Here is a 27,660-nt window from a genome sequence, read left to right as displayed (position 1 = left end):
TTAGTGTAATTAATAGGTAAAATTACAAAAAGGAAAGTTATACTTGCTCTTATTTGATGCCTCCAGTCAGGGGAGTCAAATTTATTTAAGCTGGGGGCCACATGCCAGAAAAAAACATCTCACGGGGGCTGGACTAGCAGGTTTAAAAGAAAGAGAGAAAGAAACAGAGAGGTAAAAAGGCAGAACAAGGGAGACAGAGCAAGAGAGGGTAAAGGAGAAGGCAAGAGAAACAGAAAAAAGGAAGAACGAGTGGGAGAAATAGAGAGAGCATTCATGGAGAGAAAGGGAGAATAAAGGAGAGTAAAAGAGAGAATGAATAGATGGGAAAAAGAAAGGGAAAGATAAAAAAAATAGAAGAGAAAAAGACAGTGAAAGTGAGCAGGAAAAAAAAGGAGTGAGGAAGAGTGGTAAAAGGTAAGGAAAAGTTTGTTCGAAAGAGAAATTAGATTAAAAAAAAAGGCAAAAAGAAAGATAGAAAAAGTGAAGAAATGAGGGAAAGGGAGAGAAACATAAAAAAATAGAGATGAGAAAAAGACAGTGAAAGTGAGCAGCAAAAAAAGAGAAACTAGTGAGGAAGAGAGAGAGAGAATAAAAGGAAAGAGTGAAAGAGAGTGGTAAAAGGGAGGAAAAAGTGTGTTCGAAAGAAAGAAAAATGAGATTAAAAAGGCAAAAAGAAAGATGGAAAAAGTGAAGAAAAGAGAGAATGGGGAAAAGAGAGAGAAACATAAAAAAAATAGAGAAGAGAAAGACAGTGAAAGTGAGCAGGAAAAAAAAGAGAAAAACTAGTGAGGAAAAGAGAGAGAATAAAAGGAAAGAGTGAAAGACAGTGTTAAAAGGGAGGAAAAAGTGTGTTCGAAAGAAAGAAAAATGAGAAAAAAGGCAAAAAGAAAGATAGAAAGAGTGAAGAAAAGAGAATGAGGGAAAGAGAGAGAGAAAGATCAAAAAAATTAGAGAAAAGAAAAAGACAGTGAAAGTGAGCAGGAAAAAAAGAGAAAAACTAGTGAGGGAGAGAGAGAGAGAATAAAAGGAAAGAGTGAAAGAGAGTGGTAAAAGGGAGGAAAAAGTGTGTTCGAAAGAAAGAAAAATGGGATTAAAAAGGCAAAAAGAAAGATGGAAAAAGTGAAGAAAAGAGAGAATGGGGAAAAGAGAGAGAAACATAAAAAAAATAGAGAAGAGAAAGACAGTGAAAGTGAGCAGGAAAAAAAAGATAAAAACTAGTGAGGAAAAGAGAGAGAATAAAAGGAAAGAGTGAAAGACAGTGTTAAAAGGGAGGAAAAAGTGTGTTCGAAAGAAAGAAAAATGAGAAAAAAGGCAAAAAGAAAGATAGAAAGAGTGAAGAAAAGAGAGAATGAGGGAAAGAGAGAGAGAAAGATCAAAAAAATTAGAGAAAAGAAAAAGACAGTGAAAGTGAGCAGGAAAAAAAGAGAAAAACTAGTGAGGGAGAGAGAGAATAAAATGAAAGAGTGAAAGACAGTGGTAAAAGGGAGGAAAAAGTGTGTTCGAAAGAAGGAGAAAAATGAGATAAAAAAGACAAAAAGAAAGATAGAAAGAGTGAAGGAAAGAGAGAGAAATACTAATACAGTTGCTTTGAGAGTGGTATTTGGCTTAGGGGACATTAAGTGAACATATTTAAAACTGCAGCCTATTCTTCTCTCGCGCGCCTCTCAGTGTTTTCTTGCGGGCCGTGTTAAAACCCTTGGCCTGCGGGCTGCCCCTTCCACACCTGTCCTCCAGTGCATGGACACAACATCATACCGTGTCGTGCTTGGAGTCGAAAATGGTGAAAAAAAAAAAGGACGCAAAGACGAGTCCAATAGAAGTTTCCTATTTTGCAAAGCGTCCGCCTAACATTCCTCGTCGATCTGGGCGGTACCATCAAACGGGTAGTTTTCCTGACCCGACGGGGGTCCGGGGTCCGCCTGGACTGCAGAAAACGCCACGGGGGCCACGCTGCCGCAGTAGAGCAGAGAACGCATGGGCCATTTCTGAAGACACACAATCCCCCAAAATCCGTCAGTGCCCGGTAAAAACGTCTGATCGGACCGGCCTCGTACCTTGACCGGGTGCAGGTACCCGCCCGGCCTGGGCGGCAAGGGATGCTCGCCGGGGGTCCTGCCCTGGTTGAGGGTTTGCGTCAGGTGGGCGATGTAGTTGCTGGCCAGGAGGAGAACGTCCAGCTTGGAAAGTTTGGTGTCGCGAGGCACCGACGGAAGAGCCGCCTGAGAAACAAGGTCGCCATCATGCTTTCTTTTTAGAACAGACACAAATTATATATTTTGCCTCTTGGGGGATTCATTATAAGTCTAAAGCACTGTCGGCAAACCTCCTATCGGCTGCAAAATCAAGTTACATCATGTTAAACTACGCTTGACCAAAAGTAAGCATTGAAAATAAAAATATCGGTGTTCTCGTTTGTCCGCGTCCCTGTGTCCTAGCCGCATCATTTTTGCTGGGGACGCATAGTCTCAAATCAACGTGCGTCCCCGGGACGCTACTTTTTTTACACAAAATTGTCATTATTACCCGATTACTTTTTTTTTTAAACAAAGATTTACCGCACTCCAAACTTTTCGTCAGGCAGATCCGCCATTGTTGTTTTGGTCTCGCGGTTCGAGTTTTTGTCTGCACGCCGATCTCGGCAAACGAGATCTAGTTGCTTTGAGATTACGTCATTTTTGTGGTGATTGTCGTCGAGTGAAAGAGAAGTATTCCTCCGAAAAAGCAGTTAGTATTAAGTGCAAATCAACACAAAATTGGTAATTTCTTCAGTGTCAGTAATAAGTCGAAACATAATGCAGAAAGCGATAACAACGGCAATAATTCCGGCACGAAAAAACGGTTGAGAAATTCTTCGGAAGATCGCGGAGGCAAGCAAAACACGTGTTCGACGAAAGAAAATAAACAAGAATACTCCGAGTAAGAAAAGGACTTTGCTGCCAAAATGGACTAAATTATATTCCTGGTGACGCTATGAGGAGGATGATAATGGATTGGACCTTGAGAAGGCATTACAACTGTGGCGGGACAGCAAACCACAAAGAATATATGAACTGAAAAATCTGAAGAGATAACTTGCTTTGTATTACCAATTAAGTGTGATGATTAAAAGTGCATGAATATATAGACTAATATTTCAGCAATATTATTTTGTATAATGTACAATATTGTGAACTGAAAAATCTGAAGTGAAAACTGCTTTGTATTACCAATTAACCGTGATCATTAAAACTAAATGAAAATATAGATTAATATTTCATCAATATTATTTTGTATAATATACAGTATTGTGAACTGAAAAATCTGAAGTGATAACTCCTTTGTATTACCAATTAACTGTGATGATAAAAACTGAATGAAAATATAGATTAAAATAATTATTTCCGCAATATTATTTTTTAAGAAGGAAATTGAATGTTTTTGAGATGAAGTATTTGAGGACTATGTTAAGAGTGACAAGATTGGATAGATTGAGAAATGAAATTGTGAGAGACAGAACTGGAGTAGTCGTGGAACTGAGCAAGCGTGTTGATAAGAGAGTACTCTGTTGGTTTGGACACATGGAGAGGATGGATGAAGAGCGAATGTTGAAAAGGATCTACAGAGCAGAAGTCAATGGAAGGAGACCAAAAGGAAGGCCGCGATTGACGTGGATGGATGGTGTTATGAGTGCACTGCAGGAAAGAGGTCTAAATATAATGGAAGCTAGAGCTCTTGTTGGTGATAGAAAGGAGTGGAGAGGATAGTGGGATTGTGGACGCGTTCTTAAGGATGGGCTGGGCGCCCGTATGATGCGGCAGGGGTAAACCAGTGAAAGCTGTCGGGCCCTGCTGTTGAACAAAAGAGTGTGTCGTGTCACCCTGACCCGAGTGACATGGCCGCTTTCTGGTGTCCCATTTCATCTGGAGGGACGAAAGCATGACCAACTTGGGTGCCGAGGTGCCTAACTTGTTTGGGTGTTTGGGCAATTGGGTTGAACATGGTCCAAAAAATTTTGTGTGTTTTTTTTTTTGCTATTTTTTTCCCTTTTATTTTCTTTGTTATTGTATGTGTTTGTCTTGCTGTCGGTCACCCCTCTTGAGGGATATGACCAGGGTAGATAGCTAGATAGATAGATAATGTACAATATTGTTTTGAACCGAAAAATCTTGAAGTGATAACTGATATGTATTGCTAAACTGTGATGAATAAAACTGAATGAATATATAGATTTATATTATAAATTTGTCGCCGATTTACAATTTCAACCTCAATAACACTAAATTTTGGGGACCCATAGATCTCTGTTGGGACCCAGAGATATTTGAGCATGCGAGTGCCCGGGACCCATCACTTTTCACAGCTCAAATGAACACTGAATATTGACATCAAACTGGAAGTAGCGCTTTTTTGTGCAAATTATATATATATATTTAAAGATGTGAAAGTAGTGTTTTACCTGACTGCCCATTTTGCACATCTGGTTAGCTACTCCTCTTGCACTATCGGCACTATGGTAAAATACTATACGTAGCCATAATACAATACAACTTTTACTTATATCTGTACATTCAAGGAAACTGCGGGTCAGATGTATCGACATTTCGTTCTGTATACACGTGTACTAGAATGACAATAAAGTAGATCTGAATCTAGATCTGAATCTGAATCTGATCTGATATCTTGTTGTGACCTGAAGTCTTTTGATTTTCTCCACCGGAAAGGATAATGGCGTGGCTACCTGTAGGCTGCGAAAGGCCTGACGCAGGTTTCGAACGCGGCTCCTTTCCCGAGCGGCGTTTTCCGGCGAGTGTTGGCGGCGGCGGACGTGCAATTTCTCCTCTCTGGGCTGGGACGTGCACCCGTAACCCCACGACGCCTGCTAGAGGAAAAGGTACAAAGACTGATAAAAGAATGAGTTCCTAAATTCCTAAATATCTGTTTGCACACCTATATGTTCAATTAAAACTCGAAGATATCGTTAAAATCTTGTCGAGAATAACGTTTGGTTACATAGCATAAATACAGTATTTACTAATGTGCTGAAAGAAAAGGCAAATGAGGTCCGAGTCTCAAAAAATGGAAGCCGCCAGGGCTTGTTGACATTTGTGGTTGCGGCAACCCGTGTCGTCGACTTTAAATCTCTCAAAGGTGCAGTGCGTCCGTCCATCCATCTATTATCTGCACCGCTTATCCTCAGTAGGTTCACGGGGGTGCTGGAGCCCATCTCAGTTGTCTTCGGGCAGAGGGCAGGGGATACCCTCAACTGGTTGCCAGCCAGTCGCAGGGCACACAGAGACAGACAATTCCCTCGCTCATTCACACCTAGGGACAATTTGGACCGGCCAATTAACCTAACATGCATGTTTTTGGAATATGGGAGGAAACCGGAGCGCCCGGAGGAAACCCACGCAAGCACGGGGAGAACATGCAAACTCAACACAGGAGGTTCGATCTCATGACCTCAGAACTGTTCCGCACATGCGCTAACCACTGTTCCCCCGTGCTGCCCTGTAGGTGCGGTGCGTCATTTGAAAAATTAAGCCTGCAATCATGACTTTAAGCCAGGAGATGGCAGTAAATTAACACACGTTTTCTTTTGTTTTTCTTAGACACGACAAACTCTTCTTTTTTTATCTTTTTAGGTGTTTGTTCCATCCCATACAGGCCTGATAAAAGTAAAGTAAAAGCAGATAGACGCAATGGAAAATAAAACATAAGGGCTCTTTGAACTCAGTTGGGCATTGTTAGCGCATCCTTAATAGAGAAAATATTTGACTTCTTAAAGACATCTCAAACAGTGCACTTTTAAGCATGAAACGGTTGAACTTGTTTTGTATTTTGTCTTTTTTTCCATAGATTTATCCATTTAAATTTTATTTCCCGTGTTTTTTAGTATTAATGGGTTTATATGAAAATGTAAAGTTTATTCTTTTTTCTTCCCTTACCTCTTGTAATTTTCTTTTTTCTTTTGTTTTGTTTCTTTGCTGTTTCTGTTTTTATTTACTCCCCCTTTTAAGTCATTCCTTGCATAAGGTTACTTAATAATTGGTGATGTAGGAATTAAAGGAACAAACACAACCTGAAGAGCCTTTTGGTACCCAATAGAAAAGGCTCTTTTTAGTGAGCCGAGCTGAAAAAAAAAAACGGTTCTCTAAAACTAGTCAAGGATGTCATATTTGCTGAGAAAATTTCCAATTATTTAAAGTAACGGAAATAGTTACTTTCCCTGGTAACTAGTTACTTTTACTATTCAGTTACTAACTCACTTACTTTTCGAAGTAGTAGTGAGTAACTATAACTCATTACTTTTGTAAAGTAACCATTTATAAAATGATTTAGCTCAGTTGTCACCCTTTTGAAGTCGAGAGCTACTACCAGTTTGGCACGCATTTCTAAATCAATAACTTATTTTATTACTATGCAGCAATTATTCGATTATTATTAGAGGTTAAAATAGGCTTAACCACTAAACATCATGCCAGTTAGAAATGAAATCACCTAGAATATCACAAACACCCAAGATATCAGAACCAGTCAGCAGGCTCCACTGGTGGTCTCAGCTGGGTTAACTGGTACCCGCGGGCACCACCTTGGGCACGACTGATTAAGGTAATGACCTTAAAATGGCCTTAATTTATATCAAATTTGAGAAATGATATACTATGCCTATTACTGATAAATATGCTCAGGAAAATTAATATATCAAGATTTTCTTTGAGCATTATATGTTTCAGGAGTTGTTAGCGGTATAAATTGTCTGTTTTTCCTCTCCTTTTGGGGGTACGGTTTTGTTTTGTACAGTTTATTCATTTTAAATTTGTGATTTTATCATCAATACATGTGTGGCTTTGTCACTTGCATGAAATCACAATGTGAACATCGATCCATCCATCCTACCATCATCTGCACCGCTTATCCTCAGTAGGGTCATGGGGGTGCTGGAGCCCATACCAGCTATCTTCCAGCAGTGGGCAGGGGACACCCTGAACTGGTTGCCAGGCAGTCGCAGGGCACACAGGGACAGACAACTCACTCGCTCATTCACACCTAGGGACAATTCGGACCGGCCAATTAACCTGACATGCATGGCTTTGGAATGTGGGAGCAAACCGGAGTGCCCAGAAAAATGGCCTTAACCATTGCCCTTATAAGGTCGCCGTAAAACTAAAAACAAAGTACAAAAAAGTCGAATTAGCTTGGTAACGATAAAGTTGCATTCCAAGCTAAGACATACCTTCAACAAGAGCACATCATTTTGTATAAAACTTTACTGTAAACAAAAACCCTTATTCATTTAATCCCAATATGTTTCATACTTACGGACAATTGCTGTCCAAAGCAACAACAAAAGATTTGCAATGAGTGTTCGAAAGTTCTGCACTTCTTATGTTTCCTTTCAGCAGAGAACAATTAACATATTAACCACAAGAGGGCATTCGAAGGCCACTATATGGGCGTTTCAAAGGCAAAACAGTTACCGGATGCAGTATCATTTAATTGTTACTGTACATGTCCAATTGTGTCCACTGTATTTCTGATATATGATTCGCATCGGATTCTGAATCATTTCACATTTCTGGACAATTTGGAGTTTTTAAGTGCGCCTTATTTTCTGGAAACTAGGGTAATAATTGCTATTATGAGAACTTCAGGTGACATCACATCCGAGTGCAGTAGTCCATCCAAACTTATTTTCGCTTACCAGATAATGTGACTCCCGTTGGCCACTGAGGTTCTGCCCACTCCTGGCGAAGGAGGTGGGTCGGGTTTCGGGTCTACCGGTGCCGAGCGACCCAAGACCCTCCGAAGGGCTGCCTGCCATGAATGTCTGCGCACCGGTGGACTCCGACCTAGGCGGGCGCGATCGAGGCATAGGTTCCGTCTAAGGTTCTACTCGGGATGCCCGGCCCGGTTCCGCCCCATCTCAGCAAGGTCCAGAAGGCCACAACGAGGTAGGAACCGACGTCGAGAGGTTCCTCCCGCTGGCTCGCCTGAAGAAAAGTCGTCAAAGAAAGCCACGGGATCCTAAAAAAAAGAGACCCCCACCACCACCGGTTGCCCCCCTCCCGACTCCGTCTGTTCCCTTATCAAATGAGGTAATGCGGGGAACTTCACGCCGGCCTTATCTGGGTCGTCCTGATCCTCCCTGGAGCTTCAGCTGCCAAGAGGAACAGGCGGGTGGGAGGGGGGTCCTGAGCCCTCCTGTTCTGGGGGGCTTGGGAAACTGAAAATTCTGCACACAGCTGGCCAGGGGTGGGATGCGGGGGTCAGGGCCAGCGCGACATAGACTGCCATGACCAGGATCTTGCGCTGTTGTGCTACTTTTAGCTAATGAAGGAATGAAAACTACGAAGGAGCGATTCTGCCATATGTAGAAATGAATAGCTACAAATATATGCCATATAATTAAATAAAAAATAAATAAATCACATAGATAAATATATGACATCAATGCATTTTTTTCAGTAGGTCCATTTCTTTTATCATGTATTATGTGACAACAAATTATTATTCAAACGATGTGGTGGATCAAATTGACTGGGCGATCAACCGATAAGTGGACAGCTCAGACAGTTTGACCTGCTCCCTCATTTGAATAAGATTTTGTTGAGACAAATCATGTGACAATATACCTGACAATATACACGCCAAAAAATAGACACAAATAACTATCTAAATGGCAAAATTCACTCCGAAACAAAATAGCAACAAAATACTAAAGACAACAAAACGCATGGCTAAATAACTACATAAACGACACATTTAACAAAATGCACGACAAAATGACAATATTCAGAATTGAATACACAACTAAATGACAATATAAGATTACAAAGTACACGAAATAGATAGGCAGCAAAGTACACAACCAAGTACAAGACAAAATTTGTGCCAAAAAACGACACATATCCGAAAAAATACATGACAAAACACGACAGAATAAATAATATGAGAAAATAATATATAAATTGCATTTGTCATTTATTTAGGTGTTTTGCGAATTGTGTGTTAATTTATTTCTATGGCATATATTTGTAGCCATTTATATACTTATTCCTACATTTGACAAGATCGCTCCTTCTCATGTGGTTTGTCTGTGCCTTGCCATAATCATATTTTATTTATGTTACTATGTATTTATTTTTTACTATATTTTAACCATTGTCTTTCGGGTTGTTGGCTAAGGGATAATGGCAGGGATTTTATTGCTTTATCGTACATTAAATGTTTTTATTAAGCACTTTAAATTGCAATGTATTGCCTAAAAATGATTTACAAAAACATTTGATTCAATTTAGAAAACAGCCGGCAGAGGTTTGCAGAATCAAAAACTTTAATCAGGAACATTTTGTCAACATATATTGTAAATCCCAAAAGGTGCCCTTCAAGCAGACTTGCTGCTCATCTTCTCTACTTTCTGGACAAAGTTGTTGATGTCCTGGACCATCAGCTGCGGTTCCTCCGTGGCGGCAAAATGGCCATGTACATGAACGTCAGCAGTCTGCGGAACTTTTGCCAGACCCATAACTCGGAGTGTGCATCAGCTCGTCAGGGAAGCTCGCCAAAACCGGTCGGCACCGTCACCGGCATCCTGGAAGAAATGAAACCGTGAGTTCAGAGCATGGTCCTGCCCGCAAAGTTTGTTACGATCCGACTCACTTGACGTGGGGAGCGTCCAGGTTGGATTGTTTTCCTTGTAGAACCTCATGGAGGACACCATGCAGCTGGATGTCCAGTAGATCATCACGTTGGTCAGTAGGTCGTCCAGGGAGAATTTCCTTTTAGCGCGAGGAAATCAAGTCAGCTGCCGCCCGATTAATCAGCGTGTTTGATAAACTACGCATACCAGCTGGCTGGTGTCTTCATCCATATCTTTTATCAAGCGCTTCCTCTCACAAGCTAACATCTCAGATCTTAAGCCTGAGTCTGGCCTAAAATGTCACCATTATGTTTGGGTCGGGCCATGCTCCTCTCTCACTGACTTTTTTTTTAGCTTGTCACAACTCACTGGGATGTTGCGTAGTTTCTGCTACGAGTGATTGTTGTCCACGAAAAAAACAGGACTGCTGCTAAGATTTATGGCCCAATTTTCAAGCTGTCAAAAAGAGATACGGCCTTCAAATCTTCCCATCAACTTTACCAAAAATCCGTCAAAGATGGAAAATTGCTGGTTAATTTATTCTCTGCAGACGCAATATAAAAGATGTAATTGTTTGAACAGTCTTGTTTAACATAGATTTTGTTACAAATGACAGGCTTTGTTTTATCCTAAATCACCTCTCCTCCCCTGGGTCTTCCCGAATAAAATATGAAATTGTGGGTTCGCCTCAGGTTTGATCCGGGAAATTAACTTAATTGGTCGGGCTTCAATACCCATAAGCTTGGGTCATATCGAGCTGGGTTTCTTTAAGCTCATCTTACTTTTGATCTGTGGTCAGCCTCAGTGACGACAGGCTTTTGCACGGCCTACAGGAAGGACGTGGAGAAGCTGATGACGTACGGTTCTAAAAATAACCTAATACTGGAAACCACAAAGGCAATCAAGCCTAGACTCAGCTCCTCTCAGTATCAATGGAGACTTTGTGGAGAGAGTCTACTCCTTTTAAACTCCTAAGTCTCTGACCAACATCTCCTGGTCTGCCAACACCAGGGCTGTTGTGGGGAAGGCCCAGCAATGACTCCACTTCCTGAGGCTTCTCAGGAGGACCAACCTGGAACAGAAGCTGCTGGTGTCCTTCTACAAAGCCACAGTGGAGAGCATTCTGGCATACAGTGTCACTGTTTGGTATGCTAGGAGCATGGCACCAAGAATATACAGAGAGTAATCAACACAGCCCAGGGACAATATTGTGGTCAGGCCGTGTCTGGAGTTTGGGGCAAAGTTCACGTGCAAGCCTTTGATGGTCCTAGATCAGTAGAATCAAGGAAGCAAGGTTTTGGGTGCTCTGAGAAGAGTGATGAACAACATGAGTATGGATGTTAAGAGGGGACTGTATGAGAGTGTGATTGTGCCGACTGTGTTGTATGGTGCAGAGACTTGGAGCCTGAACGCAGATTTAAGAAGGAAGTTAAATGTTTTTGAGATGAAGTGTTGGAGGACTATGTTAGGAGTGACAAGATTGGATAGACTGAGAAATGAAATTGTGAGAGACAGAACTGGAGTAGTCGCGGAACTGAGCAAGCGTGTTGATAAGAGAGTACTCGGTTGGTTTGGACACATGGAGAGGATGGATGAGGAGCGAATGTTGAAGAGGATCTACAGAGCAGAAGTACATGGAAGGAGACCAAGAGGAAGGCCGTCATTGACGTGGATGGATGGTGTTATAAGTGCACTGCAGGAAAGAGGTCTAAATATAATGGTAGCTAGAGCTCTTGTTGGTGATAGAAAGGAGTGGAGAGGTGTTGTGGAAGGATAGTGGGATTGTGGACGCGTTCTTAAGGATGGGCTGGGCGCCCGTATGATGCGGCAGGGGTAAACCAGTGAAAGCTGTCGGGCCCTGCTGTTGAACAAAAGAGTGTCGTGTCGCTCTGACCCGAGTGACATGGCTGCTTTCTGGTGTCCCATTTCATCTGGAGGGACGAAAGCATGACCAACTTAGGTGCCGAGGTGCCTAACTTGTTTGGGTGTTTGGGCAATTGGGTTGGCCATGGTCCAAAACTTTTTGTGTGTTTTTTATGCTATTTATTTCCCTTTTATTTTCTTTGTTATTGTATGTGTGTGTCTTGCTGTCGGTCACCCCTCTTGAGGGATATGACCAAGGTAGATAGATCAGTTGAAAGAGGTTTTAGACTCATTTGACAAGAAAGAAGGGGCAGACTGAAGACAGTCTAGAGTCTAGACCAATGTTTTGCAACCAGTGTAGTGGGGCATAATTGAGTACTGCAGAAAATATCCCAATTACTCTATGCAAAAGCATGCCACTGGTCACTATCCTTGCTCTTATCCAATGATCACCTGAGTAACCGTAACATTCATCCATATCTGTAGGTGGCAGAAGACTAATTTTCTTTTTATATACAAATTATCTGCTCATGAGATAGAATGGTGCATTTAATAACTTATTTTGAAGCTGTTTGAGATTTCATTGCTAAAAATAATACATCAAATAAAGTAAAGATCTTGCACATATTTTGGTGATTTTAATGATTGTTTTTACTTTTTAAAAGTTAGAACGCAGCAAAAAAAACTTATCAATTTAGCAACAGGATCATTAAAGTTTAAAAAAAATAAATATGATTTTAGTTATTTTTGAAACCTTTTTTGATAAATGGTGCAGCTTTTTAAATGAAAAACGTGCCTTGGCTCCAAAAAAGTAGAGAAACCCTGGTCAAGACCAGGGGTCTCCTACGTGGTCTCGTTTGGTTACTGTGAGTCTTTGTAGTTTGTGTTGCTCCTTGTGCTTTTTAGCATTGTTTCGGTTGCAGTACACAAAACAGTGACATCTAGTAACTTTATCATAATCTCTATTCTTGTCACTATCATGAGCAAGACTGAGAAATTGACAGTAAATGGGTCCAGGTTAGTACACAGTTGGAGTCATTTTCAAGAATTGGCATTTGCAATGGGTCAAAAAAAACTCCAAAAGCATCTTACTGTGGTTCTAGTTGGGCCATGTTAGTTACCTGAACTACCTCCAACACTATATTTTTGTATTGTATTTATTAGTTAAGAGTCCAAGGCCTGCTGCGAGGATAAAGAAAGAAGCAAAAATGCAATAACCTAGAAACAAAGCTCATGATTATTATTTATTACCCATGCAGTGATGCTAAATGTAGAAGTGATAACATGATAACAAATAAAATGAAGCTTGTGATTAATTTTATTAGATGAGGGACAAGCAAAAAGATGATAACCAGGGAAAAGATTCTTCAAATGATCAAGAAATACGAATAAGACTCAAAAACGGCTACCTTTGCCAGGTTGCATGGCCATGATCAATCCACGAGTGGGACTATTATTAAAAGTAGGGAGGCGACAAAAGCAACGACATTTTTAAGGGGCTGATGATTCTCGAAAGTGGAAAATTGGTTTTCATTTGAATCGGCTGTCTCTGCATCTACCGGGCACTCCTTTGTACCAGCTCAAGTCACGTTACACCCAATGTAGCTCAAATTTCATTTTTCATAAACATGAATATTTATTTTACAGATCTCTTAATTGCCTGAGTCATTGGGGCATCCCTTCCTGTGGCGTATCTTGGACAAGTACAGTCTGGTGGCACTCATCCCTCTCCCGGATGATTTCTGAGGTAGGAGTTTTATCCCCCCACATGAAACAAACTGGTTTTGATGGTTACCAATTGCAGGTTAGCCTCTTCATCAGACTCAGACACAGCACCTTTATCATCTGGTCATTATTTACAATATTATTTCCTCATATGCATGTATATTACACATAAGAAGTACTTACTATATACTGTTTAGTTATCTGAGAGTTGGTATCTGGAGTACCAGGGCTTCTGAGCTAATTAGCATAGCGTCATATCTTGAGGGTCTACTGTGTCCTAATAGAGTTGTGGCCACTCATTTTTCTTGTTCGGCGCTTTGGAGTACCAGAGAGAGAGAGAGAGAAAAGAGAGAAAAAGAAAGAAAGAAAGACAATGGAAAGAGAGTGAAAAAAGAGGAAAAATAGGGAGCAAGAAGTAGAGAAATAGCAAGAGAGAGAGAGACAAAGCGAGAGAGAGAGACAGAAAAAAAGAGACAGAGAGAGACAAAGAGAGAGCGAGAGAAAGAGAAGGAAAAGAGAGCAAGAAGTAGAGAAAGAAAGAGAAATACAATGGAAAGAGTGAAAAAAGAGGAAAAATAGGGAGCAAGAAGTGGAGAGAGAGAGAGAGAAGGAAACGAGCAAGACGTAGAGAAAGAAAGATAGAAAAAGAAAAAGAGAGAGAGAGAGAGAGAAAGACAATGGAAAGAGAGTGAAAAAAAGAGGAAAAATAGGGAGCAAGAAGTAGAGAAATAGCGAGAGAGAGAGAGAGAGACAAAGAAAAAAAGAGACAAAGACAGAGCGAGATAAAGAGAGAGAGAGAAAGAGAAGGAAAAGAGAGCAAGAAGTAGAGAAAGAAAGATGGAAAAAGAGAAAGAAAGAGAAAGACAACGTAAAGAGTGAAAAAAGAGGAAAAATAGGGAGCAAGAAGTAGAATAGAATATACCTTTATTGTCATTGTTACAAAATGGGTTAACATATTGTGACAATAGAGAGAGAGAATTATTTTGGATGAATTGGAAAGAGCCATGAAATAGTTTTCTATGGTTTTTTTTTGTTCTAGAATGGCTTAAGCGACAAGCACCTCTTTTGATGCTTAGTCACTGGTGGTCTATTAGCTAGGAATTGGCATTCTCATTGCTGTGGCCCGTGGTTCGATTCTCAGAGACAGACATTTCTTTTGGATGAATTGGAAAGAGCAGTGAAATAGTTTTTTTTTCTTTTCTAGAATGGCTTAAGCGACATGCACCTCTTTTGATGTGTAGTCACTGGTGGGTAGGTCGGTCGGTCAGTAAAGTGTAGCGACCCTCTTTCATGCACGACACAAGGTTTCACAATCTCTGGGTTTATTGCCTGCATTCAATAAACAAAACAATACAAAAGTCAGGGGCTTCTGTTCACGACTGCAATTATCTTCAACGCTTACAAACGTATTTTAGCTACAGCAAGCAGACAACATGCGAGCACATTAATAATGAAACTTCGATAATAACAATGAACATAACTTTCACACGTACCTGCATTCAATAAACAAAACAATACAAAAGTCAGGGGCTTCTGTTCACGACTGCAATTATCTAAAATATTAAAGATACAAAAGAACGGGTCATCACTCAACAGGCCGCACCTCGTGGCGTGTTTGCATCAGAACACGTTGCATCTTCATTTCAAGCTGTATTGCTTAACCTCTTATTTAGTGCTTTTTTAATATACATCATTTAGAACAACTTATATATCTTTATATACAAAAATAATTTCGAAAGCAGCTCAAATGTCTAGCAAAATATGCATTTTTTTTATCCAACTGATATTGGGCACATCTTACCTTCAACGCTTACAAACTTATTTAAGCTACGGCAAGCGCTGAAGCCCATAAAGTGACAGACGAAAAGAACAGTCGCAGACGCCCATGACTTAACAACTGAATGAGGTACCAGAATATTAACAGTAATACAACAAAAACACAGATTTTGTGAGAATTCAAAAAAACATTCAAAACAATCAAATTTCAACTCTGTTACACCCACCCCCACCGAATTCTGGACAAAATCTGACACTTGGTTATAAAATCAAAATCAATATATAACAGTAGTCATTGGGTCACACATATTAGGACCGACTTGAGAAGTATCCTTTAAGGATGCAGTGGACAGAGAAAATTCTCTGAACCAGCCACCGGCTATAGAATGCCTTACACATTCCACATTCACCCAAGACATATAAGACATAAATGAGCACAAAACATTCTCTCCAAAACCAAGTTATTTCAGAAGAATTTTAAAGGGAAAAAATGTCATGCCCCAAGAGCTCGAACTACTGTGTTACGCATAGTCTAAACATTACACTGTAGGTGTCTGGTGACATCTTGTCTAGCCATAGTGTGAAGAAGCCTGTTGACTGGTCGTATAACACGACCCAGGCGTGTAGTGCGGTGTGGTGCAGACTCTGGTTGATCAGTGTGGCTAACGTTACCTCCAGAGACAGCAGCCACTACAGATTGAACATGATCATGCTCACTAAGAGTCGAAATGTCATCCCTAACAGCAGTGTCGTGAGTATGAGTGGTCAAGGAATGACCAGAGTGATCAGAACTTTCAGAGTTCAGCCCATGCACCCACTCTCTGGTTCTCTCCCCAGACGCAGGCGTGAGATCTGTGTAGTTGTCAGGGCCTGAGATGCTTACAAGACTCTGCGCATCATCTGCCGTACATCCAGACCGGTTTAGCTGAGCAGGCACTCGAGCGTGAGATTCTTCGGAGACAGTGGGACTGGTCATTGAAGAACAAACAGAGGCAGATGATTGTGCAGAGGACAAAGACAAATCAGACTGGAGAGAGGGCTGGTCTTGAACTGGGAGAAAGTTAACCAACATCAGCAGGTTACGGTGAACAACCTTCTCATTCCCTGTGATGGTGTCTTGAATTTTGAATGTGTGTGTTTGAGGGTTCATCTCAATAACAGTGTAGATGGTAGACTCCCACCTATCAGCCAATTTTCGCTTGCCCCTCTCATTTTTGTTCGCCACAAGGACTCTATCTCCAACTCCAATTGACGGCCCTTTTGCTGCCCTGTTATAGAGTCGAGTCTGTCTGCCCTGTTCCTTTTTTGCATGTTCCTGAGCAATTGACATAGCCTCCCTCAGGTCTTCAGACAGTTTTGCAACATATCTGCCGTAGGTGGTAATGTCAGGGTCAGACAAAATGTTCCCAAACAGAGTGTCGACTGGGAGGCGAGGAACTCTCCCAAACATCAAGTAAAATGGTGCATATCCAGTAGTTTCATGAGCAGTGCAATTGTACATGAATGTGAGTGTTTGTAAACGTCTTGGCCAGTCCTGCTTTGATTCAGGGGGCAGAGCTCTGATCATATTGCCCAAAGTACGATTAAAACGCTCAACACTTCCATTTCCCATCGGATGGTACGGGGTAGTATGTGACTTACGCACCCCAGATAATTGTAAAAGTTCTGCGACCAAATTGCTCTCAAAGCTTGGGCCTTGATCACTGTGGATCCTCTCCGGAAAGCCATAAACACAAAAATACTTTTCCCATAGAACTTTAGCTACTTGCCTGGCTGACTGGTCTCTACATGGAAAAGCTTGTGCCAATCTGGTGAAATGATCTGTTATCACTAATACGTCAACAGATTTGTTGTGTGAATCTTCAGCGGACCAGAAATCAATACAAACAAGTTGCAATGGGCGGGAAGTGGCAATGCTTTCCAGAGGGGCCCTCCCTGCAGGCTCAGTGACTTTGCTGACTATGCAACGCTGACATTGACGAACATGCATCCTCACATCTCTGTCCATATGCAACCAAAAGAATCTCTGTCTGGCGATGCTCAGGGTTCTTGACTGGCCTTGATGGCCCGCACTGTCATGCACCCCTTTTAAAACTTCGGCCTTCAGGCAATCAGGGACCACTAACTGATGGCGTTTTGCATTTGAAATCTGATTACGGGATACTCTGTACAAAACATCATCACTCAGAACAAACTTCTCCCAGTGCTTCAGGAGGCCCAGAACTTGACTTGTCTCGTGTGCCCTTTCGCGTCTAGACGGTCTTCGAGACCGTTCCACGTAAAACCGAAGACGAGACAAAACTCTGTCCCTGGACTGAGCCTCTCGCAGGTCATCCATAGAGAAGGCAGGCAGACTGGGTAGTGTATCTGGAATAAGGTGGGGCATGTGGCTTATCAGTTGACCTGCACGAGTTCTCGCACCGGAGGCCCATTCAGTGTGTGACTGGACAACAGCAGCAACTTCTTGATTGGATACAGTCTGGGCCGACACGAGTAATGACTGGACATTTGTAGCTATAGAATGGGACAGCTTCTCTGCCATGACAGGCTGATCTGTAGAGTCTCTGAGAGTCTGTTGGACGGCTGTATCAGACAAAACTGCAGCTTCCGCAGTGAGATCATGAAGAGGTTCACTGACTAGTCTGTGGCCAACATTCTGACAAAAAGGGACACGGCTGAGAGCGTCAGCAACCGTGTTTTTGGGACCAGGCACATATTTGATTTCAAAATTGTAACTGGCCAGCTTTGACACCCATCTTTGCTCACAACAGTCCAATTTGGGTTTAGTCATAATGTGTGTAAGTGGATTATTGTCAGTCCAGACGGTAAACTCATGGCCTTTCAACCAATGGCTAAACTTCTCACACACAGCCCACTTCAGTGCAAGAAATTCCAAACGGTGAGCTGGGTAGTTCTTCTGTGACCGGGTCAAAGACTTGCTAGCGAACGCAATTGGCCTAGCCACTGTGTCACCTTCACGTACCTGGGACAAAACGGCTCCAAGGCCATCCAGTGAGGCGTCAGTCGACAGCAAAAATGGACGACTAAAGTCTGGATGAGCCAAAACCACAGAATGGATAAGGGCCTTTTTGAGGTCTGTAAATGCCTGGTCGTGGTCAGCAGTCCAGTCACCTGATTTCAGTTTGCGGCCCACTACAGTGCATTTGGACTTTCTGCCTTTCTTCTGTTTCTGGCCAGCCAGCAGATAAAACAAGGGCTTTGCGAGTGTTGAATACCCCGGAATGAAGTGTTGATAAAAATTTAACATGCCCAAGAAAGACCGTACACGTTTCTCAGAAGGTGTCGCTCCATCCGACTCCATCAAGTCCGCCACAGTCATTTTGCTTATACTTTCAACTTTTTCTGGATCGGTTGACACTCCATGTTCATCAATAATGTGGCCCAAGAATTTTACAGATTTCCTTAAAAAGTGACATTTCCTGGGGGCCAGTTTCAGATTGTGGGCACGGAGTCTGCTGAACACCATTTCAAGACGTCTGAGTGCAGAACTTTCATCAGGGGCAAAAACTAAAATGTCGTCCAAGTAGCACAACAGACTTAAATAGTTTTGGTCCCCGAAAATGGAAGTCATCATCCTCATGAAACTCCCTGGGCTATTACAGAGCCCTTGTGGCAACCTGTTGTACTCATAAAGCCCCATAGGCGTAGTGAACGCTGAGTACTTCCTATCATCTTCGTGTAAAGGCATGTTGTAAAACCCAGACGTCAAGTCCATTGTACTGAAGAAGGAGTTGCCACCAAGTGCTGCTAAGCAATCAGCCTGATGTGGCAGAGGATGAGCGTCTTTCAGAGTCCTCTTGTTCAACCACCTAAAGTCAGTGCACACGCATATCACCATTCTTCTTCCAGATGAGAACTAAAGGTGAAGCATATTCACTTGTCGACTTTCGAATGATCTCTTTCTCTTCCATTTCATTCAAGACTTGGCGTAATTTTTGATACTGACTCGGTGGCACACGTCTGAAAGGGAGTCTGAACGGCTTTTGGTCAACCAGATGGATTCTGTGAACAAAGTCCTTCGCCTTTCCGCAGTCAAGGTGATTACGCGAGAAGATGTCTTGGTAGTGAATGATCAGCTCTGACAACTTGTCTTTACACTCAGACGATGCATCACAACAGCCAACATCTAGTTCACCCAGGCCAATAGACTGTAGCTTCTCCTCAGCATTACTTACATCAGAGCAGACAGGAGGCAATTGCACAACGGAAGTACTCTGATGGCCACTGACCAGGTCTAGATCCTCCAAAGCAACACAAGGCACCAAGTCAGCCAGCTTTGCATTGCGTCTCAAAAACAGCGGATATTCTGTGACATTCATGACCTTCAGTGGAACCCATCCATCTGCCCACAGAGGTGTGACGATTCTGGCGACCATTAGACCCTTGGGGGCAGATCGTGCCGACGTAGGTTCTGTCATCGCTGCGCTCCCAGGAGATACTCGTGCAGTTTTTGACAGCTTCCCCCACAAGAGGTACTCACGGCCAGGCTCAAGGCATGTGGCTGAATTGCAGAGCACTGTGCCTATCTTCTCGGGCATTTCACCACCACTCCATCTATGCAAGCCAGCTAACATTGAAAGAAATTGCTCCGTTTCAGCATTAGTGGATGATGGAGCAGAGATTGCTGTCCAGTACGCACTAAACTTCTTTGACTCATGCAATATGTTTCTGATAACATTAGTTCCAATGATTAGGTCATCAGGTTGCCCCTCAACAACAATTGTTGGCACAATCATTTTACAGTTATTGATTTCCATATGGATGTTGAAAGCTGACTTTGGGCACACTCGTCGACCCCCAACACCAATGAGTGTCACGTTGGTGGAAAATTCGTCTTCTGTACGTACTGCTCCAACAGAGAGCATCTTACGCAGAGCAGTCTCACTCACGGTACAGGCCATGGAGCCACTATCCAACATCCCCCCCAAAGTCATACTGCTCCCCACTCTAACTGGTACATAAAACAAACTATCGCTGCCCCCTACAGTATGTGTGTTTTGATAAACAATATTACGCAACTGAGATTGTGTGAACGTGTCAGAATTAAAAACTGAATTGAAATTGAGATCAAATGGGTGGGAGAACTCATTTTGACCTGTACGGCCTCCCTCTGAATACAGGTCAGCTAGTTTCCCGAAACTGAACTGATTTGGGGAGAAACTTTGTCGGGGCAATGCTGCTTAGAGTGACCAGGGGCTAGACACTTGAAACACAGATTATTCAATTTGCAATGATATAAAGTGGAGTGATCAGCGCCACCACACACCTTACATGGAGGGGAGTTGAAAGGACTTAAGCGCCTCTGAATACGCTCAGGATTGCGTGGCTCCACTCTAGACAAAACTCTCTCTAGCATGCTCATCATTCGGCCAAGGACATCACTGTCATCTTTCTGAGCAGGCTGTGGGACATGCTGTGGTAGGACATGCTGTGGTAGGACATGCTGTGGTGGGACATGCTGTGGTGGGACACGGACAGGCGGTGAGACATGCTGTGGGCGCTGGGTATGCTGTCGAACACACGAAAAATCTGTATATGGATCGGGGTTAACATGGTGGGGACAAATGGACTGGAGACCCGTCTCTATAGAGCCAGAGTAGGAACAACAAGAAGATTCACTGTCAAGCACTGCAGTCGGGTAATTCTTCAGTGGAGGGACACTGCAAGACCTAGTTGACGCCCCTGATTCCCTTTGATACTCATCTATCCTGAGTTGAACGTCCTTAGAGGTCCACTCATTAACAGGCTTGCATCTGAAAATGTTCGATAGCTGTGGATCAGGACAGTACTTTGCAAACATTTGTGCCACTTCCCCACCAAGGTTTTTCATTTTTCCGCCCAAGCGACGCAAACCCTCATCAGCAGTGTCTGCTGCTTTGTTTAGTCTGATCCAGTAGTCAACTGGATTTTCCTTTGGCGTGGGTAGCGTGGTGTAAAAATCTTGCAACGGGAGAGTTGACGAGGAATGACTAAAGTATCGTATTAGAATGTCATAAATGATATCTGGGTCTTGCCTCACATCAAGTGCCTCATCACTCCTGAGAGCTACTCTGACAACGTCTCTTGCCCTCCCTAAAAGCCTGCTTAGTATCTCATCTGCTTTTTCAGCTGTTGTATAAGACTGTTTCCGAAGCTGGGCTTTAGTCATGGTGATCCATTCTTGAATTGAAAACTTGTCAGAACCATTTCCCCTGAAAGTCACAATTTCACGTTCAGTCTTGACATGGACAATTACCGGTGTAGTGTTTACCTGCGTTGTGTTATGTGGTCTGGGGTCGTCTTTAGTCATAGCAGTCGCTGCTTTGCCAGTCATTGGTGTGTCATGTGCATGTGTGCGATCAATGAAACCAGAAGAGAGCAGACTAGCCAATACTGAGTTGCCTATCTGCTCTCCAATTCGGCCTACCATGTCAGTCAGGTGTTGCAGGGCAATGTTATCACTCATTGGGGTTGAAGTCTGTGCACTCTCCCTCAAGAACTGTTCACTTGGAGACCAGTTTGGGCTCATACCACGCCCCCTGTCCCTCCCATCACTAACATGTTCTTGGAGACCACCTACACCTTCACTTCCATACCCACTAGTAAGTGTGTTTGCATTCAAACCATTAAAATGGACACCCCTGCCCCTGCCAATAGAAAAGCCCTGAAAATCGTCATTTTGACTACTATATCCTTCAGCCATTATACTTTCAGTAGTACAAAGAATAGAAAATAAAACAGGAAAAAAATAAAAACCAGAAATTAACGAATAATTTACGTATTGATAGCAAATGCACAGTGGCACAAATACATAGAACGAAATCAACGCGCCAATGCAGTGCAACAGTACCCTCTAGTGGACACAAGAAGAATATGCAGCAACGCCGGGATCTGCTCAGAGGCTGATCAAAGTGATCCAGTTGTGTAGTCACGGCACCAGTGTAGCGACCCTCTTTCATGCACGACACAAGGTTTCACAATCTCTGGGTTTATTGCCTGCATTCAATAAACAAAACAATACAAAAGTCAGGGGCTTCTGTTCACGACTGCAATTATCTTCAACGCTTACAAACGTATTTTAGCTACAGCAAGCAGACAACATGCGAGCACATTAATAATGAAACTTCGATAATAACAATGAACATAACTTTCACACGTACCTGCATTCAATAAACAAAACAATACAAAAGTCAGGGGCTTCTGTTCACGACTGCAATTATCTAAAATATTAAAGATACAAAAGAACGGGTCATCACTCAACAGGCCGCACCTCGTGGCGTGTTTGCATCAGAACACGTTGCATCTTCATTTCAAGCTGTATTGCTTAACCTCTTATTTAGTGCTTTTTTAATATACATCATTTAGAACAACTTATATATCTTTATATACAAAAATAATTTCGAAAGCAGCTCAAATGTCTAGCAAAATATGCATTTTTTTTATCCAACTGATATTGGGCACATCTTACCTTCAACGCTTACAAACTTATTTAAGCTACGGCAAGCGCTGAAGCCCATAAAGTGCCAGACGAAAAGAACAGTCGCAGACGCCCATGACTTAACAACTGAATGAGGTACCAGAATATTAACAGTAATACAACAAAAACACAGATTTTGTGAGAATTCAAAAAAACATTCAAAACAATCAAATTTCAACTCTGTTACAAAAGCAAAGCCCTTGTTTCTCTATTACCTTTTGTAGACATGTTCATCAGAACTTGATAATGTTGTTGGAACTGTCAAGAAAAACAACTGCTCATTATTAATAGCATTCACATTATTCTATCATTATTATTTTCCTCTTATCCCCCCTTGGGCACACTTTACAAAGAAGAGGGCAGGGTATAGGTAAACAAACCAGCACCTCACGAGCAAGTCAGTGCTGTGGAGGTGCCTTGCTCGAGGTTAAAGCTTGCACACCGTGTACGCCTGCAAAGAAATATCTAAAACAATTTTGTAAACGGCCAGATGAGAGCAGTGTTGCTCTTTTCACGTCTCAATTTGCAGTTTCAAACCTCATATTGCCTCTTTTGTTAACGTTGAGGCGTAGGAGTTTGTTTGCATAGTTTGTCTCCAATGGCACGGAAGAAAAATGGAACAGTGCCTGTACATGTCATTATACATTTGTAAATATTTACGGATAGTGAAAGATTTGTAAACAAAGGCTGCTTGCGGCATGTCTTCACTGGCAAGTTGTTACCATATCACCACACACATGCAAAGACTCGTCTACTCAGGGGGGCAAAAACTCAAATAGTTATGTGTAGTGTTTGAGTGCACATGTTGAATGATCTCCTCATAAAGGCCATTTTAACATTTTGTACTTGTAATCTGTAATCTCTTAATGACAAATGCGGGCATTCAAAGGGTTAAGGTCGACAAACAAGTTTTAAATTTCCTTGGAATATGAAGGTTGTTTTAGTTGTTACGTTTGCAGTGGCTTTACATTTTGAATTACGTCTTGTAAAAGTGGTTCTCGGTGAGTCTCCTGAAATGGATCTAAGCCAGCAAGTGAAAATTACATGTGGGCCTATGTGTAGTTGCTCACTTTGCCCCATCAACCCAAGTGGTTAAGGGACCCAAACAACCAACCAATCAACCAACCAACCTGTCAAGAACCAGAACAAGGAGGAGGACCCAGATGCATGACATTTCTCACACAAGCTTTATTTTACGGGAAATGGGGGAGTCATGCACGTTAACCCTAACGCCAGTGATTCAGCGCTCGTTGGGCAATAGACGTAAGGCAGCAGTCTGGCGTGGAATGACAGGAAGCCAGAGGCCAACGAGATCGATACCAATTGCAGATATTGGATGGGTTCGATACCAGACAGGACGGGACAGACAGGATTGATATCAGGCACTGGAGACTGGAGTCCGATAACAAGCAGGACGAGATGGACGGAAACAAAGCCAGACACTGGAGATCGGAATTAAACAGAACAAAATAGCCGGGAACGAAACTGGAGATCGATATAAAATAGGACAAAATAGACGGGAACGATACCGGACAGGAAACACAAGCAGGAAACCGGACAGAGTCAAAACCCACGTCTTGCGGGTACAGAGGTTTGTTGACAGACTGACAAAGGGTGAGTGAAAGCTCTGAGCTTAAATAGGAGGGAAGCCAATCAGTCAACGAGCCGCAGCTGGCGCCAAACGGGCGGGGCCAATTGGGTGCCATGGGCAACCGTTACACCAACCAACCATTAATATACTTCTTTATGCAGTGTATTGAGAAATGAAGTAAGCCCTGTAGTTTTTGCATTGGTGTTGCTTTTTAAGACATTTCAAGTACCCCTTGAAGTTCCACCAATTACCCTTAGTGGTACTTTAACCACCTTTTGAAAACCAATGCATTCACTTTTTATTTGACCATTTATTTCAGTTCTTGGTTCCTCACAGTGACCTCACTGCCCTAACAATCTAAACAACTTCCTGAAGTAAACCCTTGAAACTTTCTTCTTGGAGACTATTTATCTATGCAGAAATGTGAAGGGTGTACTCACTTTTGTGACATACTGTACCACTGTAAAGACTTTGGATACCTTTGCCCAAACACTACCATACAGTACTTCTTTATACACACTACTGTATGACTGTGGTACTGTGTCTGTATGAGAGTATAGTTGTGCATGTGTGAGATTATGATTTTTCATGTCTAGTCATGTTTATTTGTGACGCCCTTCATCACAAGGAGTCTCTCAGAGGGTTGCACAGTCCACAGACTTTTGCAAACTACAGACTATTATTATACCATCTCCTGATCTAAAACCTATACGAAGGCAAGGAAAAACTCAAAAACCTCAGTCAAGTCATGTTTATTTGTGACACCCTTTATCACAAGGAGTCTCAAAGGGCTGCTCAGACCACAGACTATTGCAAACTACAGATTATTATACCACCTCCTGATCTAAAACCTACACGAAGGCAAGGAAAAACTCAAAAACCTCAGTCAAGTCATGTCATGTTTATTTGTCTAGCCCTTAATCACAAGGAGTCTCTTAAAGGGCTGCACAGACCACTGACTTTTGAAAACAGACTATTACTAACCCATGCCCTGATCTAAAACTTACACGAGGTCAAGGGAAAACTCACTGACCAGTACTCTGATTCAATAAAGTAATAATAGCTGTAGGCACCACGTATATTGTAATATTGTCTCCTAGGAGTTGTATGACCAATTATATTAGTCTGTGTCACAGAACTTACGATTCAAACACATTTCATTTCACAAATGAGGAAATTGATTCGGGGATCTTAATACATAGTAATCGATAAAAACATGGAACACATGTGAGAGCAAATAGGTTTTACTTCTCGAACGGCCTCTTATATGTATGTCCGTGTGTTGTGGAGTGAAGGATAATGAAGCTATGAGCCAGTAATTTGGAGGTTAAACATCTGACAGAATTTGTGTGTAATTGTCTGAGACGCATTCGTGTTGGCTTTCATCTCGGCACGTCAGTCAAAGACATCCTGAGGCAAAACAAGGCAGGTGGGGCAAAGGAATGAAAGATTTAAAGGAGGATTAATGACTGTGAGACTAAAACAGTTTTGGTTGGATGACAAATTGTGTCTTCTACACAAGCGGTACACATTGTCCTCTGCTCTAGCAGTACTCGTATGTTGTACTGTTTCAAGTTCCAAACCAAATAACAGCAATATTTATTATCATGTATTTAGTGGGTCAATCAATAATTTGAGTAAATAATCAATTGACATAATATTTACACTGTGTTGTACAAGTGTTGTATTACATTTGTCTCGCCTTTTGGGGCACCATGGCAGTTTTTGGATATGTTTATCAGGAAAACGGACTGAAGAACCTCGTGATCAATTTCATAATCTAAACACAGGTGTCAAACTCACGGCCCGCGGGCCACATCCGGCCCGGCGTACAATTATATCTGGCCCGCGAAATCCCGGGTCTATGAAGCCCCGATAACTTTGAAATTATACTCTGATACTAAAAACCACAATGGCCAAGAAAATGATGTTAACTGACATTGCCAGTAAACCCGTGTGTCTTATTTGTGGAGATTTTGTGGCCGTAATTAAGGAATTTTGAGTAAAACGGTACTACAAGAAAAAACTTCAGAGTAAGCTGAAAAACCTTGAATCCAGAGAAAAGATACAGAAAGTTGAAGAGTTAAAGAAGAATATGAAGATGTTTTTCACTAAAGCAAATTCCCAAAGTGAAAAGCACAAATTTTATTTATATTTTCCGTTTTGTTTTTTTTCAGGACAGGAGATATTTTTATGGAGAGCAACGATTTTTAATTCATTTAAATTTTAGGTTGGTTTATTCTGGAATAATATTCCTGACTTTTTTTAATTCATATTTTTTTAAAAGGCAAGTTTTAGTGTATTCAATAAATAAAGGTGTGGTTTGAGTTCTGGCTCTCTGTATAATTGAGTTTGACACCCCTGATCTAAAGTGTGGCTACACACAGAGTTTATCTGCAATTTATTTTAAGCAGAAAATATCATATATGTATTAATCAAGACACATACACTCAAATATTCATGGGAATTTGTTTACTACAAATATACAGAAGAAAATTGAATAATACACAACACTTGGGCCTAGGTAAAAACAAATTGAGGGATAGAGACAAGATACCACATGTAAAAACAAAAAAAAATAAATTAACAGTTTGCTTAAGCTTCCGTTCGAAAATTGTGGAGTAACCGTTTGGCAGTTGGTCGTAATTGAAAAAAGCTGCGAATGTAACCATTGGACTTTCACTCCTGACCGAATTAGTGATGTGGCTCAACGACACATTTTTTTCAGGGACTTTTTTTTCTTGTTGACTTTAATTTTGTTGAGTTTAAAGTACCATTTAATATGTGAAGCAAAAAACAAACCTCGGAAAGCTAACGGGTGAGCTCCTCTTAACTTTAGCCTGCACCCAATTTAATCCAGAAGACATGACCTCTGCACCGTCATAACACACCTAAAACCGGATGATAAGACCTACAATGTCATTTGCTCAATTCTGACTGATACCTGTGTCCGTGATACCTGTGCTCTGTTACTCGCGTCTGTCGTCTCATCCACCATAACAGAGACGAGCGATGCTTTATTAAACTGTGCTTTATCAACAACTTCCCTTCTGATCTCTTCTCCAATCACTTCAGCAATAGCATTGATAATGTTGCTTCGTATTTTGCCCGAGACCCCACTAAAAAGTTATTTGTGCACAAAGTGGTTACATAAATTCATCTCTCTCAGAAATTAGGGAAAGAAGCTCCTCATAATTCCTTTTTGTTTGATGTACCACTCGTAGTCCGTGGGCTGGAAGTGGCAATCATGGAGTCCCATTGGCTCTGACACAGATTAGCGGCACAATGCGGCCCGCTAGACTAAAGCAATGGCGGTCCCTTTTGTTGCACTTGTTCCGCCAGGCACTCTCTGGCAGCATGTGTTAGCGTTTCCACAAAATCCCAGCCCAAGGAAAGCACTTAAAAAGTATGCAGACTGGAAACATTTTACAAAATCAAATAAAGAGAAAGGTCTAAAAGGATGGCCGGTTTCACTGGCACATACCCTCAGAAGATGTTGGACTTCTCAGCTGAACTGTGATCAAGTTCGAAAGATCGGACCTTCTTTCTTGCAGACCAGCTCGACGTTACCCTTAGCGACACCCATACCCGCTATCCTCCCACCATTGC

The 27,660-nt window shown here is 41.9% G+C and overlaps 2 protein-coding genes and 1 long non-coding RNA gene across 6 annotated transcripts in view; 1 reads left to right on the top strand and 2 right to left on the bottom strand.

Moving 5' to 3' along the window:
* Positions 1–27,660, top strand: part of LOC148346259 (12-(S)-hydroxy-5,8,10,14-eicosatetraenoic acid receptor-like) — a 41,729-nt gene that overhangs the window by 424 nt on the left and 13,645 nt on the right. For both annotated transcript variants that reach the window (XM_088324453.1, XM_088324454.1), the window contains exons 2-4: positions 4,701–4,870; positions 7,685–9,588; positions 13,130–13,229. The gene's annotated coding sequence lies outside the window, so the exon portion shown is untranslated. The remainder of the gene's footprint in view (positions 1–4,700; positions 4,871–7,684; positions 9,589–13,129; positions 13,230–27,660) is intronic.
* Positions 48–8,081, bottom strand: LOC148346262 (transcription factor 24-like). 2 transcript variants are annotated; one of them, XM_088324458.1, is made up of 4 exons: positions 7,682–8,081; positions 4,718–4,855; positions 2,055–2,219; positions 48–1,985 (listed from the first exon to the last, which is right to left on the bottom strand). In XM_088324458.1, the coding sequence occupies exons 1-4, from the start codon at positions 7,850–7,852 to the stop codon at positions 1,845–1,847; spliced, it is 615 nt and encodes a 204-aa protein (XP_088180584.1). In that variant the 5' UTR covers positions 7,853–8,081; the 3' UTR covers positions 48–1,844. The 2 variants fall into 2 exon arrangements, with proteins under 2 accessions (XP_088180584.1, XP_088180583.1); XM_088324457.1 differs by having other exon boundaries at positions 4,718–4,858; positions 7,682–8,078.
* On the bottom strand, positions 9,296–27,572 carry LOC148346261 (uncharacterized). 2 transcript variants are annotated; one of them, XR_015848203.1, is made up of 5 exons: positions 27,536–27,572; positions 22,676–22,718; positions 14,433–14,536; positions 9,640–9,758; positions 9,296–9,571 (listed from the first exon to the last, which is right to left on the bottom strand). It is a non-coding gene; the product is annotated as an uncharacterized LOC148346261 (long non-coding RNA). The 2 variants fall into 2 exon arrangements; XR_015848202.1 differs by lacking the exons at positions 22,676–22,718; positions 27,536–27,572 and adding an exon at positions 14,701–15,388.

Source organism: Urocampus carinirostris, chromosome 20 (genome assembly GCF_059441175.1).
Source record: "Urocampus carinirostris isolate Australia breed hairy pipefish chromosome 20, RoL_Ucar_1.0, whole genome shotgun sequence".
Taxonomy (NCBI): domain Eukaryota; kingdom Metazoa; phylum Chordata; class Actinopteri; order Syngnathiformes; family Syngnathidae; genus Urocampus; species Urocampus carinirostris.
Note: the sequence above shows the minus strand (reverse complement) of the source record. Positions and strands in the feature narration are given on the sequence as shown.